The sequence below is a fragment of the Carlito syrichta genome, unplaced genomic scaffold, assembly GCF_000164805.1.
Source record: "Carlito syrichta isolate Samal-C Ts95f unplaced genomic scaffold, Tarsius_syrichta-2.0.1 Scaffold123684, whole genome shotgun sequence".
NCBI lineage: Eukaryota > Metazoa > Chordata > Mammalia > Primates > Tarsiidae > Carlito > Carlito syrichta.
Genome location: NW_007067780.1, coordinates 25,483 through 37,773, shown reverse-complemented (window position 1 = coordinate 37,773; position 12,291 = coordinate 25,483). Strand labels below are relative to the sequence as shown.

Genomic DNA, 12,291 nt, shown 5'->3' with positions numbered 1-12,291 from the left:
AGAATATTAGGACTTTCAAGAGAAATAGACAATGTTTATTAGATACTTCATGGGCTTCTCGTCTCTCCCAGAGGACAAGGCAGACCCCAGCCAGAGTGAGATCAGTTCTACCAGGTGTCCCAAGGTGCCGGGCCGCGTCCTCGTCCACACCTCGGTATCCCCAAGCCCAGACAACCTGCGTCGCTTTGCCCTTGAGCATGAAGCCTCTGACCAGGTGGACATCTACCTCTGGAAGCTGGTGAAAGGTGAGTGTTGGCCCACTCCCAGCTGGGTGTACCTCTTGCCTGTCCCCATTCCTGTGCTCCAGACCCCACAGGGGCCTTGGGGACATTTTGTTGCTCAGGCACCTCCGGTCACCCTTCCAGGCTTATGGGTCCCCGATTCCGAGATGTAGGGAGACAGTGATCCCATGTGTGATCCTCTGACTGGTCTGATAAGCAGAGTAACTGAGATGCCGAGGCCTCGAAGTGCTCCCTCTCCTGGGGGAAGGCGTTGTTGCACCTTGCCGAAACCAGGCAGGGTCATACCTACCCTGATGTCAGATGGGCGGATTTCATCACTCTGTGAGTGGAGATCTTTTCAGGCAGTGGGGCCTCAAGGCTAGTTGCGTTCAGCCTTTTCTAAATGGTGGGTCCTGTCACCCCAAGGTAAGGTGGCATCAGAACACACTTCTCATTCATTGAGAAGAGTTTTCATTGAGAAAGGAATTACTAAGAGTTTGGCTTTGTGGCTCTCATAAAACTTAAATCCTCTGGGTACAGCGAAGCATTCAGCCACCATCCGAATTAGCCTTTTTTAAGTGTGAATTTGTCCCAAGGTCACTTTCCTCTGCTGATGGGTTTGACTGGGAGGCTGGGGATGGGAGAGGGAATGGTGACAATGGGAATAACAACCAGTGTGTGTAGCACTTCAGCATTTACAAAGTGCTTTCACATTCACTATCTCATTTGATCCTCAAAGATCCTGAGAGTCAGGTATTATTATCCCCATTTTACAGATGAGGAAACTGAGGCTCAGAGAGGTGAAGTACCTGGCCCAAGGCCACACAGCCAGTAAGTGGAGGACGGGAGCTAGAGCCCATGTCTTGTGGCGTCAGATGCGGCTCTTTCCCTGCTCTGCCCCCTGTCGTAGGAGGAATGGACGAAGAAAGTGGAGCCGTTCCGCCTGGACAAGAGAAGACTCAGGGGGACAGGACTGCGGCTTCCTGGCTCTGAAGGGCTGCCCCAGACAGAGGGAGCAGCCATGTTCTGAGTAACCGCAAGGGTCAGACAACAAGCAGGAGCTTGGGGTTCGAATTCCAGCTCTGTCAGTTTGGATACTGACTGCTATCCCTTAGTTGTGTGGCCTTAGGCAATCACCTGTCCTCACTGGGTCCCAGTTTTCTCTTCTGTTAATTGGGGAAGAAGGTTTTTGGAGGATTAAATGAAATGACATGGGTGCGGCCCCTCACATATAGTAGGCGCTAAAAATGTCAGTTCCCCCTCCCCACCCTTCCTTGGGGTTGGTGAGAAGTGCAGAGAGATGGGTTTCAGCTTGGTTTGAGGAAGAACTCTTCATACTTAGAGCCTCTCCGTGGTGGAAGGGAGGGAGTGAGCTCCCCTTCGAGATGTGTGCAAGCAAGGGCTCGGAGGATTGTCTGCAGCCAGGGAGTTAGACTCAGTAACCCTTACAAGTTTTCGAGGCTTAAGATTCCATCGGTCCCTGGGCAGATGTTGACTACACATTTACTCTGGGCCTCTCTCCTCCTTCCCCACCCCTATCCTCCCAACCAGGTGCTGGGACACAGAGAGTAATAGGCTCCAGCCTCTCTTGTTGGGAGCTTATGGCTTATGACCCAGGTGCAGCAGGAACTTCCTGGGAGCTGAACTGGTCAGGGAAGTCTTCGTCCAAGATTTCAAGAGGCAAGAGGGGTGCATTGCAGGCAGGATGGCAGTGACAGCCTCAAACCCTGGCTCCAGAGCCACGCTCATATGCCCTGTGCTCTGTGATCAGTACATAGCTGGCCCTGTGTGTAACGTGCCTCCTTTAATCCCCATGAGAAACCTAAGGGGTATGTGTTAATGGCCCCTTTTGCAGGTAAGAAAACTAAGTCTGAGAGGTCAGATGACTTGCTCAAAGTTACACAGTTTAAATAGTAAAGCGAAGATTCGAGCCCAAGTTTGACTGTCCCTAGTGCCACAGAGGTGATCTTATGCTTTTAGGGAGGTACCTGAGGAAGATCTAGGTACAACAAGATGGCAGAGAAGGAGTATAGTATATGGCCAATCTCACTGTCACCAGACCCCGCAGAAAAGGAACAAGGTGGGGGACTCCTCAGCCTCACCATCCTGTCACTAGCAAACCACCCCCTATCTCCTGAATCTGGGGCTGCCTAAATGCCCCATCAGCCTCCCCATTCCTTCCATGTCCCAGACTATGGGAATCAAAATACACACTCCCCAGGGCTGATTGTCAGCAGAAACCACTCCCTGTTTCCATACTCTGAGGAGACAAGGCATGTAGGCAGACACTAGGTAAGGCCACGCTCCCATGGGCCGGCTCAGGCACCAGAATCTGAGTGGAGAGCTGGCTTAGGGTTAGGGGCCTGGGAGATTCAAAGTTTCAGAGTAGAAGGGACTTCAGGGGTCTCGATTCTAAGCCCTGCCTAGGAAGGAAGCCTCCCTGCAGTCTCCTAAGAGTCTGATGGTGTCTGGCCCTGTTTGCACATTACACGCCCCCCCGACACGTGATTTACTTCCAACATGGAACAGCTCGGCCAGAGAGCATTTGTCTGATACTGAGCTGAGCCCATCCTGTTTCCTGGGACTCACCCACTAGTGCCAGCTCTGCCCTGGGGATCATACAGCCCAGCTGCCCTCAGACCTGGCACAGCCCATCAAAGGGCAGGAGATACAACTCTGACCCTCAGGGTAGCTCTTGCTGCCAGGCCAAAGAGCCAAGTCCTTTCGATTATGCTTAACAGAGTACAGAGTGGGGACTCCCACATCCCTATCACCATCTCCCCAGTTTTCCTATGACCCGAGGAGTGTGCAGATACAGGTCTGTGCAGAAGGACCTGTCCCCGTCTCATGCTTGTCACCTGCTACTGTGATGTAGCTCCTGGGCCTTGGAGTCTCTTCCACATCCTGGTCCTTAGCATCTGAGCTAGGGGCTGGGGACAATGCTGGACATTTCCTGGTTCTTGGAACTCGGCCCCAGGATCAGTGTTTTCTGTTTCCCTTGGTGGGATCCCACGCTGATTCCCATAAGCAGGGCCAGTTCTTGGTTTTCCTGAAGGCAGTGCTGGCCTAGCAGAGGCCTTGCTGGCTGCATCTGTTCTTTCTGGCCAGGAACTTTGGTGGGTAACAGCTGGTGCAACCTTGCAGCCCATGTGCTTAGGGCCTCAGCCATGTGTGGTGCCCGTGACTAGCTCCCCATGAGATGCAAACATCAGGGGATCCAGCTAATACCCTCTTCCCCCTCAGGGCTGGGCCTAGACTGGGTATATAGATATATTTGTTCATCCATCCATCCTACTTGGCTAATGTTGGCCAGGATCCAGGGATCCAGAGAAGAAAGCCCTCCAGGAAGCCCCAGTCTGGTAGAGAAGGCAGAAATAGACACAAAGATAACACATCTGAACTAGTACAATCACAAACCGAAGCCAAGGGCTGTGGGTACCCCAAGGAGGAACTGCCTCGGGGGTATATTAGGGAAGACCTCCCTGGTAAGGCTGGGGGATGGGTAGGAGTTCAGTTGGTGGCAATATCGAAATAGAAGGAAACAGAAGAAAGTATTCCAACAGAGGGGATAGCATTTGTAAAGGTTTGGCCGCCTCGGAGGAATTCAAGTATTTGGTTAGGGCTGGGCACAGGCAAGGCCCTACAACTCTGACACTTGCTAGTTCTTTGGTGTCTCTAAGCACACCTACTGATTTTTATGATATGCTCTTTGCCCAGAGAAGTGTTTGAACAGTCCATATAGGCCAGCCAACCTTCCTTCCCTCCTTCCTTCTCTCCCTGCACTGGGGAGAAGTGAGTGCTAGGAGAGCAGGGTAGTGCTGGTGACAGGAGCAGGGTTGGCAGAGAGAAGAGACCGAAGAACATAGACCCACTGTAGAGGTGAAGGGAGGTCAGGGACGGGGAAATGACAGGGTCACACATACACTTTCAAATGACCACAGTTAGGTTGACGGATTAGAGGGGAAAGTGAACAGGGCCAGGACTCTAGTGGCGTGACCCAGGCAAGACAACGGGAGCTGAGTGAGGAGACTGGCAGTGGGATAGGAGAATCCATTCTAACTGTTTAGGAAATTTAACCAACAGGATTCAGTGTCTGATCAGGATGGGGGCAGCAGAGGGAGGTGCCCAGGGCAGTGCTGTGTCTAAGATACCCTGTTTCACTGACCGTATGGTCCTGCTTTTCCTGCTCATGCTCTTGTCTCTGCCCTCAGGAATCTTCCACTTGATTCAGATCAAGAAAGTCAGGAAGCAAGACTTCCAGAAAGAGGCACAGCACTTCCGGCTGCTCACTGGCACTCACGAAGGTGGGTCCTTGGACTGAGGAACGGGCCTCAGGGAAGAGGACAGGGATAGAGGCTGGAGCCTCTAGGGGAGTTCCCAGGCTGCTGTGGGAGGAGGGGCTGTCAGCCACAGACGTCAGTTCCCAGCATAGGAATCCAGTGGGCGTCTGAGCCAGAAATTTCCCAACTCAGGAGCGGGAAGGTGAAGCACAGCTGGCTGGATTTGGTCTTGGGGGTGAGGGGAGACAGGGCTGTAGAGGGGGCAGATCTGAGCCCCCAAGCCTCAGTGCTGCCTACTCCCTCTCTACTGGAACATTTCCCACTGAAACCCGCCTACCATTTTCCTTCTGATACCCTGAATTTGTGCCGCTTTACTTTTAGGAGGATGGTTACAGGTAGGGCTTTGGAAGGGAAGGGAGGCCACAAATGGGAGTATCACCAACAGGTGCTACCAACAGGTGTCAGGAAGCCAGCCCTGCCCCCAAAGTTTGGTTGTTTGAAGATTGGTCATGTGCCAGAATGGGGTGAGGGGACGTTTACCCCTATGCTCCCCATGGACCCCAAACCCTGGCCCACACAGTTCCTCCTTGCCCTAGGCTTTTCCCACCCCAGCCACTGCGTGTGTGTGTGTGTGCGCGCGCGCGCACACACACACACACACACACACACACACACACACACACACACACACTCACACACACTCCTCCTCTCTTCTGCCATCCTCCATGCAGGTCACTGGAACGTCTTCCTAGCCCAGACCCCGGAGCTGAAGGTCACGACCAGTCCAGACAAAGCGAGCAAGACATTATAACAAAGACCTAAACAGCTACAGATATGAACTTTATTATTTCTGTTATTATATATTAATAAATAAGAAGTTGCATTACCCCTCCCCCCACCTGCTGAGTTCGTATCCCACCTTCTGCGTGCTCTCACTGTGACTCTGCAAGGCATGCTGGCTTTTCACCATTTTACAGGGGTGGAAACTGAGATCCAGAAGGGGCAAAGAATGACCCCAGTCCTCACAGTGAGCTGTCACCCGAGCCAGGGATGGTTGCCCCTGCCTCCCTGCCTAGGCCTCCAGCTATGGCACCCCTGCTTTTACCAGTAGCCCCCATCCCTTGGGCCCTTGGCACTGAGCCTAAGCTAAGAAGGGGCTGACTCTGCTTAGCCAGGGAGTGGTGGATGAAGCTTCAAGGCAGAGTCCCAGCGGATATTCCAGGTAACTGTGAAAGACACTGTCAGTCATTTGGCCTGCCTATGTGTACAAGTCCTTACAATTAAAGATGCATAATGCCCGTGATTTCACTTACGGTGAACAATGTAGGAATTACCCACACATTTTTCTTTTGAGTTGGAGTCTCACTCCATTGCCCAAACTGGAGTGCAGGGGCACGCTCACAGCCACCCCAGTGTTGACCTGGTGGGCTCAGGCGATCCTTCCACCATAGTCTTCCAAGTAGCCAGAGCTACAGGTGCACACTACCATGCCCAGCTAATTTTTGACTTATTGTAGAGACAAGGTCTCGCCAAGTTGCCCAGGCTGTTCTTGAACCCGTGGGCTCAGGTAATCCCCTCACCTCGGCCTCCCAAAGTGCTAGGATTACAGGCTTGAGCCACCGTGCCTGGCAAAATTACCCACACTTTAGAGAGGAGGAAACGGGGACTCAGGATTGCCAAAGGCCTTCCCCAAAACCTCACAGAGCTGTGTGGTGAAGCCGGGGCTAGAACTCAGGCCTCCTGACTCCCAGGCAGAGTTCTCTCCTCAGTTCAGTTGGTCTCAACCATCCCACAGCCATGGCTCCCCACTCCTACCCCACCCCAGCCCAACTGGAAGCCCCAGATAAATGATGGACAGTGGCTGGACTTATGAGGATTTTGGCCATTGTGTCCATAGCCTTGTTCTTGAACCTGGGGTTACCAAGATCTGAGAATTCTGCTAAGCAGCCTGCCAGTACAACCCCCACTGAGCAGGGATGGGTGTCCCCCTTGCCAGACTCCCTCTGCCAGCTCTCAGGGGCCTGGTTTGAGAGTCTGGGATTAGAGGCTGGAACCTCCCCTTATCCTGAGTCAGAAGGCACTCACCTCCTCCCCTCTCAGCTTCTACCTGTCCCTCCTCAAGGTTCACTGTTTTAGCCTGGCTTGCTCACCACAGGGGGCTAACTTGGAACTCTGGGGGTGGGTCCTGAGCATCCCACATTTAAAGCACAGGAGCCTGAAAGCTCAACATTCACATGGTGAACTCTGACCATCCTTCCACCTAGCTCAGATGTCTCCTCAGTGATGCTTTCCATGACACCCCACCCGACCCCTCCCCACTGCACCATGGCCTTCCTCCTCTGCTGGAGTATGGGGTTGGAGGCATAGATCTGTCATTGTGGCAGTTCCAGGGTGTCAGGACAGGAATGGACTTCCTGATGTTGCAGGCCAAACCACCTTCTAGTCCCTGATGAACTTCTATAATGCCTCCGATGTTCGCCTTTCCACCATGGGGACACGTTCAGCACATCCACTTCTCCTTGCTTTGATCCAGCCCTTTCTGAGTGTGTCAACATGAAGCTCAGGGCATGAGTCTTTAGCAGCTCTGCCATGGTTTTACACCAACCTCAGTTGTCTCCTTTCGTGTATTCATTCATGACACATTGTCTGAACTGCTCTGGGGTGGTCTTTATGCTAGAGCACAAACACAGCGTCAGGAGCCAACGTTGTCCTTCCTGTCCTCTGGGAGCCACGAGTCTAGAGGGGGAGATGGGGGAGGTTGAGGCATCACACTGAGTGCTGAGGGTGGAGAGGGCAGAGGGCTAGGACCCTGGGGCACAGGCTGAGGGCACTCAAGCAGCTCAGAAGCTGAGCAGGGGTGTAGAAAAACAGGGAGGGTGATGGCATAGGAAGATAAAACTCAGTAGAAGATGAAAAGCAGCCAATCAGGGAGAACCACAAGTGGCTCACTGTCACTGAATAATAGCCTGAGGCAAAGAGCAAAGGCAAGTGAGGTCTCAGACCCAGCTGAGAAGCTCTGACTTCATCAGAGGTGGGAACCCTGGGAGGACTCAATGCTTGGGTCGGATTTGTGGTTTAGAACGGGGGCTCTGCCTGCCAGATGAAGAATGGTCTGGCAGGGTGAGGCTGAGACCAGGCAGGAGGCTGTCGCGGGAGCCAAGTGAGGGGTGACCACAGGTTGGGTAGGAAAGAGGCTCTGGGCAGAGTGATGACTGGCTGGATGTGGAGCTGAGAGACAGGGAGGAGCGTATACCTGGTGTCTCACTGGTGACATCTTCCAGGAGAAGAACCCAGAAGTTTCAGTCGAGCACACACTTTGTCTCAGGAGCTGTCCTAGCCTTCCAGGTATATGGGGGTCTGGAGAGAAGGCTGGGCTGGAGACGGGGAGCTGTGACTTGTTGAACCTGTGGACAGCAACTCAAGCTGGGAGACAGGGAGGTGCTGGCCTGAGATAGACAGTGGAGTCAACCAAGGGGAGCAGGACCAGGCCTGGAGTATCAGCATCGAGGCCAGAGAACAGGCAGGTGGGCAGGGAGCGGGCAGCTGAGAGAGCCAATGAGTGAGGTCAGAAAAGCATCCTCTACAGGAAAAAGGGGGCTCTGGTGGCCATGGCAATGAGCTACATCAGGAGAGCAGAGAGCTAGAAGCCAGGTTTTGGGGGGCTGAGGTGGTTCCTAAGAAGAGAGGAACCAGATGAGTCTTTTAAGAAATCTGGCAAGCCGGGCTCGGTGGCTCAGCCTGTAATCCCAGCACTTTGGGAGGCAGAGGTGAGTGGATTGCCTGAGCCCGCAGGTTCGAGACCCGCCTGGGCAACTTGGCAAGACCTCATCTCTACAATAAATAAAAAAATTAGCCGGGCGTGGTAGCGCACACCTGTAGTTCCAGCTACTTGGAAGGCTGAGGCGGAAGGATCGCCGGAGCCCAGCAGGCGAGGCTGCGGTGGCCGGGAGCGGCCACCACACTCCAGTCTGGGCGACAGAGTGAGACTCCAACTCAAAAAAAAAGAAATCTGGCAATAAAAGAGAAGAGAGGCAGGGCTGCGCCTGGCTGTGCACATAAGATGGAAGAAGGGAGTTAGGGGATGGGAGAGATTTAAGCAAGTCTCAGAGATGAGAAGATGCCACAGGAGAGGAAGAAGTAGGAGAAACAGGAGTGAGGGTAGAGAAAGACAAGGATTAGGGGCAAGTTGAGATCCATTCTTCCTTGGCTGCTAACTTGCTGGGTAACCCTGGCTCATCTCCCATGAGTGTGGTAAGAAAGGGGAGCACAGGTCTCCCAGGGCTGCTTAGCTCTGCCCCCCAAGGGGTTCCCAGGCTCCAGCAGGGGAGTCCATGAAGTGCTCTGTTCTGCTGGGTGGCAAGGCCTGGGCACAGCGCCGGCTCCAACTGAGGCACTGACATTCTGACCCACTAGATAACAAAGCACATTCAAGTCCATTGTCTCACCAGATCCCTAAACAACCCAGTAAGATGGGAATTATTAGCCATAAGGAAACTGAAAACATAAATGACCATGAATAGCCAAAACAATCCTCAGCAAAAGAAACAAAACAGGAGGTATCACACTTCCAGACTTTAAACTTTATTATAAGGTTACAATAATCAAAACAGCCTGGTATTGGTATAAGAACAGATATGTAGACCAATAGAACAGGATAGAGACTCCAGAAACAAAGCCTCCATTTCTCAACCAACTCATCTTTGACAAAGGCTTCACCAACAGCCAGAGGGACGAGGAGAACCTATACAGTAAATGGTGCTGGGAAAACTGACTGACCATATGCAGAAGATTATAACAAGACCCCTACCTATCACCATATGCAAAAATCAACTCTAAATGTAAAACCTCAAACTTAAGAACCTTAGAAAATGCTAGAGACACCCCAATGGAAATTGGAACTGGCAACCAATTCCTGATCAAAACCCCAAATGCCCATGCCATAAGAGATAAGATAGACAAGTGGGACCTCATCAAACTGACAAGTTTCTTTTTTTTTTTTGAGTTGGAGTCTTACTCAGTCGCCCAAATTGGAGTGCAGTGGCCGCTCCTGGCCACCGCAGCCTCGACCTGCTGGGCTCCAGCGATCCTTCCGCCTCAGCCTTCCAAGTAGTTGGAACTACAGGCGCACACTACCACGCCCGGCTAATTTTTTATTTTTATTGTAGAGGTGAGTTCTCGACAACTTGCCCAGGCGGGCCTCGAACCCGCAGGCTCAGACAATCCACTCACCTCGGCCTCCCAAAGCGCTGGGATTACAGGCTGAGCCACCGAGCCTGGCCTCAAACTGACAAGTTTCTGTAAAGCAAAAGAAACTATCAAGAGAACAGGGAGCCAACTCACAGAATGGGAAAAAATATTTGCCAACTGTATATTTGACAAAGGCCTAACACCCAGGATCTACAAGGAACTCAAACATGCTGAAAAGGAAAAAAACAAAACAAAACAAAAAACAGCCCTATTAAAAAGTGGGCAAAAGGCTAGACTCAGTGGCTCAGCCTGTAATCCTAGCACTGAGGCCAAGGCGAATGGATTGTCTGAGCCCATGGGTTCGAGACCAACCTGGACAACTTGGTGAGACCTCATCTCTACAATAAATAAAAAAATTAGCCAGGCATGGTAGCACACCTGTAGTTCCAGCTACTTGGAAGACTGAGGCGGAGGGATCGCCGGAGCCCAGCAGTTCGATGCTGAGGTGGCGGTGAGTGTGCCACCGCACTTCAGTCTGGGTGACAGAGTGAGACTCTCAACTCAAAAAAAAAACAAAAATAAGGTGGGCAAAAAACATGAATAGACACTTCTCAAAAGAAGACATATGAGCAGCCAACAGATACATGAAAAAAAATGTTTGACCTCACTAATCATCAAAGAAATGAAAATTAAAACCACACTGAGATACCACCCAACTCTCCAGTCAGGATGACCATCATCAATAACTCAAAAAACAACAAATGCTAGAGAGGATGCGGGGGACAAGGGAACACTTCTACAATGTTGGTGGGAGTGTAAATTAGTACAACCTCTGTGGAAATATACCAGGGGGAATATACCAGGGAGAACTCAAATCACTCTATGAAAAAGATAGCTGCACATGTATGTTTATTGCCGAACTAATCACAATAGCAAAAACACAGAACCAACTATGCTGCCCATCAAAAGAGGACTGGAAAAAAAAAAAAACGGATACATATACATGACGGAATAATACACAGTCATAAAGAAGGACAAAATTATGGACTCACAGCAACTTGGATGGTCTTAGAGTCTATAATACTGAGTGACCTATCTCAGAAACAAAGAACTGAGTACCACATGTTCTCACTCATAAGCAGACCTTGAGCAATTATCATAAGAAAGGGCTTGACAGTAGCGGGAAACTGCCAGGGGTAGGGAGGGGAACACACTTCATCAACAAGGATGCCTGCATAATGACCATTTGTACACCTGACCCTGAATTGTACCCCACATTTTTTTAAATTAAAAAACAAAAAAAGCTGAGAAAACCAAGGCTCAGGGAAAGAAAGCCATGAACCAAGGTCACACAACAGTAAGTGAAGGGTTGATTCCAACTAAGGTCTGTGATTCTGTATCTTTTTAAAAAGACTGAACTTCGATAACAAAAAATTTTTTGTATAAATGTACGGGGTACGTGAGAAATTGTGTTACCTGTATGTGGTGCGTTATGATTGAGTCTGGGTATTTGGGGTGTCCTTTGCCTGAGTACGATACGTTTTTGTTACGCATAGTTACCCTACTCTGCTATCAAACACTGAATGTACTCCTTCCATCTTAGTGTATTTGTATTCTTCAATCTGCTTCTCTTCATTCTCCCCCTTTCCCATCTCTGTCATTCCTCCACTCTACCTCTGTGTGATATGCTTCTATAGTCTTGTGAGTCTCAGAGACTCTGAAAGAGCCAGGCCCTGGGCTGGGGCAGGTGCAGTGACCTGGACTCGGAGCTTCTATTCCACTCGACCTTCCCAAGTAGCTTCCTGCCCCCAAACTTGATCATCCTATTATGGTGCCAGACCTGGCCTCCAGGCTTCCTGGGGTGCTTCCTCCTCCTCCAGCAGCTGTGAAGCCACCTCCCCCTGTCCCCTCAACAACCCTGGGCTCTGAGAAATGGCAGTATTTCTGAGAAACAGGACGTGGCCTGTGGTTTGAGGCTGGCCTGGGGGTGAGGGAAGGCCCGGGGCCCCACCGGGCACAATGGCATCCGTCTCTAGGGCTGGCTCAGCCACCCTGCTTCCCCTCACGCTGGTCCCTGGAAGACACCCCCTGCCTGTCCTGTCCTCTGTCAGCATCGGGTCATAGAAGCTGAGCCGAGGCTGCTGAAGGAGGTTGGCTGAGGCTGGCGGCAGGGTGGGCTGGTGTGGGTTTCTATGTATAGCACGTCTTCTCAGACTTTCTAGAATTAGAACCTGGATCTCTGGCCCCCAGTCAAGACTGTTTTCATGACCACATGAAACTGATTTCTCTCTCCAGTTCCACCTTCATCCTCCTCTGGCACAATTCAGAGCTCACGTAACTTGCCCAAAGTCAAATAGCAACCAGGAATTGGGGATGTGATTGGAACTCACAGGCTCTGACTGCGAAGTTCAGGCCTCCCTGCCCCATGACATCTGGGTTGAGGATGAAGAGAGCAGCCTTTTCTTCTGACACCAGCCTCTCCCCTCCCATCCTGCCTCTTCCCTATAAGTCTTGCCCATCAGCCCAGAATGGTCTTTTAAAACCAGATTTGGGGGCACACCTCATCAACAAGGGTACCTGCGTAATGAACATTTGTATACCTA

General features: G+C 51.4%; 1 protein-coding gene across 6 annotated transcripts in view; it reads left to right on the top strand.

Moving 5' to 3' along the window:
* CHRDL2 (chordin like 2) overlaps nucleotides 1-5,390 on the top strand; it is a 33,815-nt gene extending 28,425 nt beyond the window's left edge. For 3 of the 6 annotated variants that reach the window (XM_008048490.1, XM_021707741.1, XM_021707740.1), the window contains 4 exons: nucleotides 72-245; nucleotides 998-1,052; nucleotides 4,433-4,525; nucleotides 5,233-5,390. In XM_008048490.1, coding sequence (XP_008046681.1) covers nucleotides 72-245; nucleotides 998-1,052; nucleotides 4,433-4,525; nucleotides 5,233-5,323 — 413 coding nt within the window. In that variant the 3' untranslated portion in view covers nucleotides 5,324-5,390. Of the gene's footprint in view, nucleotides 1-71; nucleotides 246-997; nucleotides 1,053-1,131; nucleotides 1,708-4,432; nucleotides 4,526-5,232 lie in introns of those variants that run through there. The other 3 variants (XM_008048491.1, XM_021707742.1, XM_008048492.1) reach the window with 2 other exon arrangements.
* Nucleotides 5,391-12,291: the final 6,901 nt, after the last annotated feature.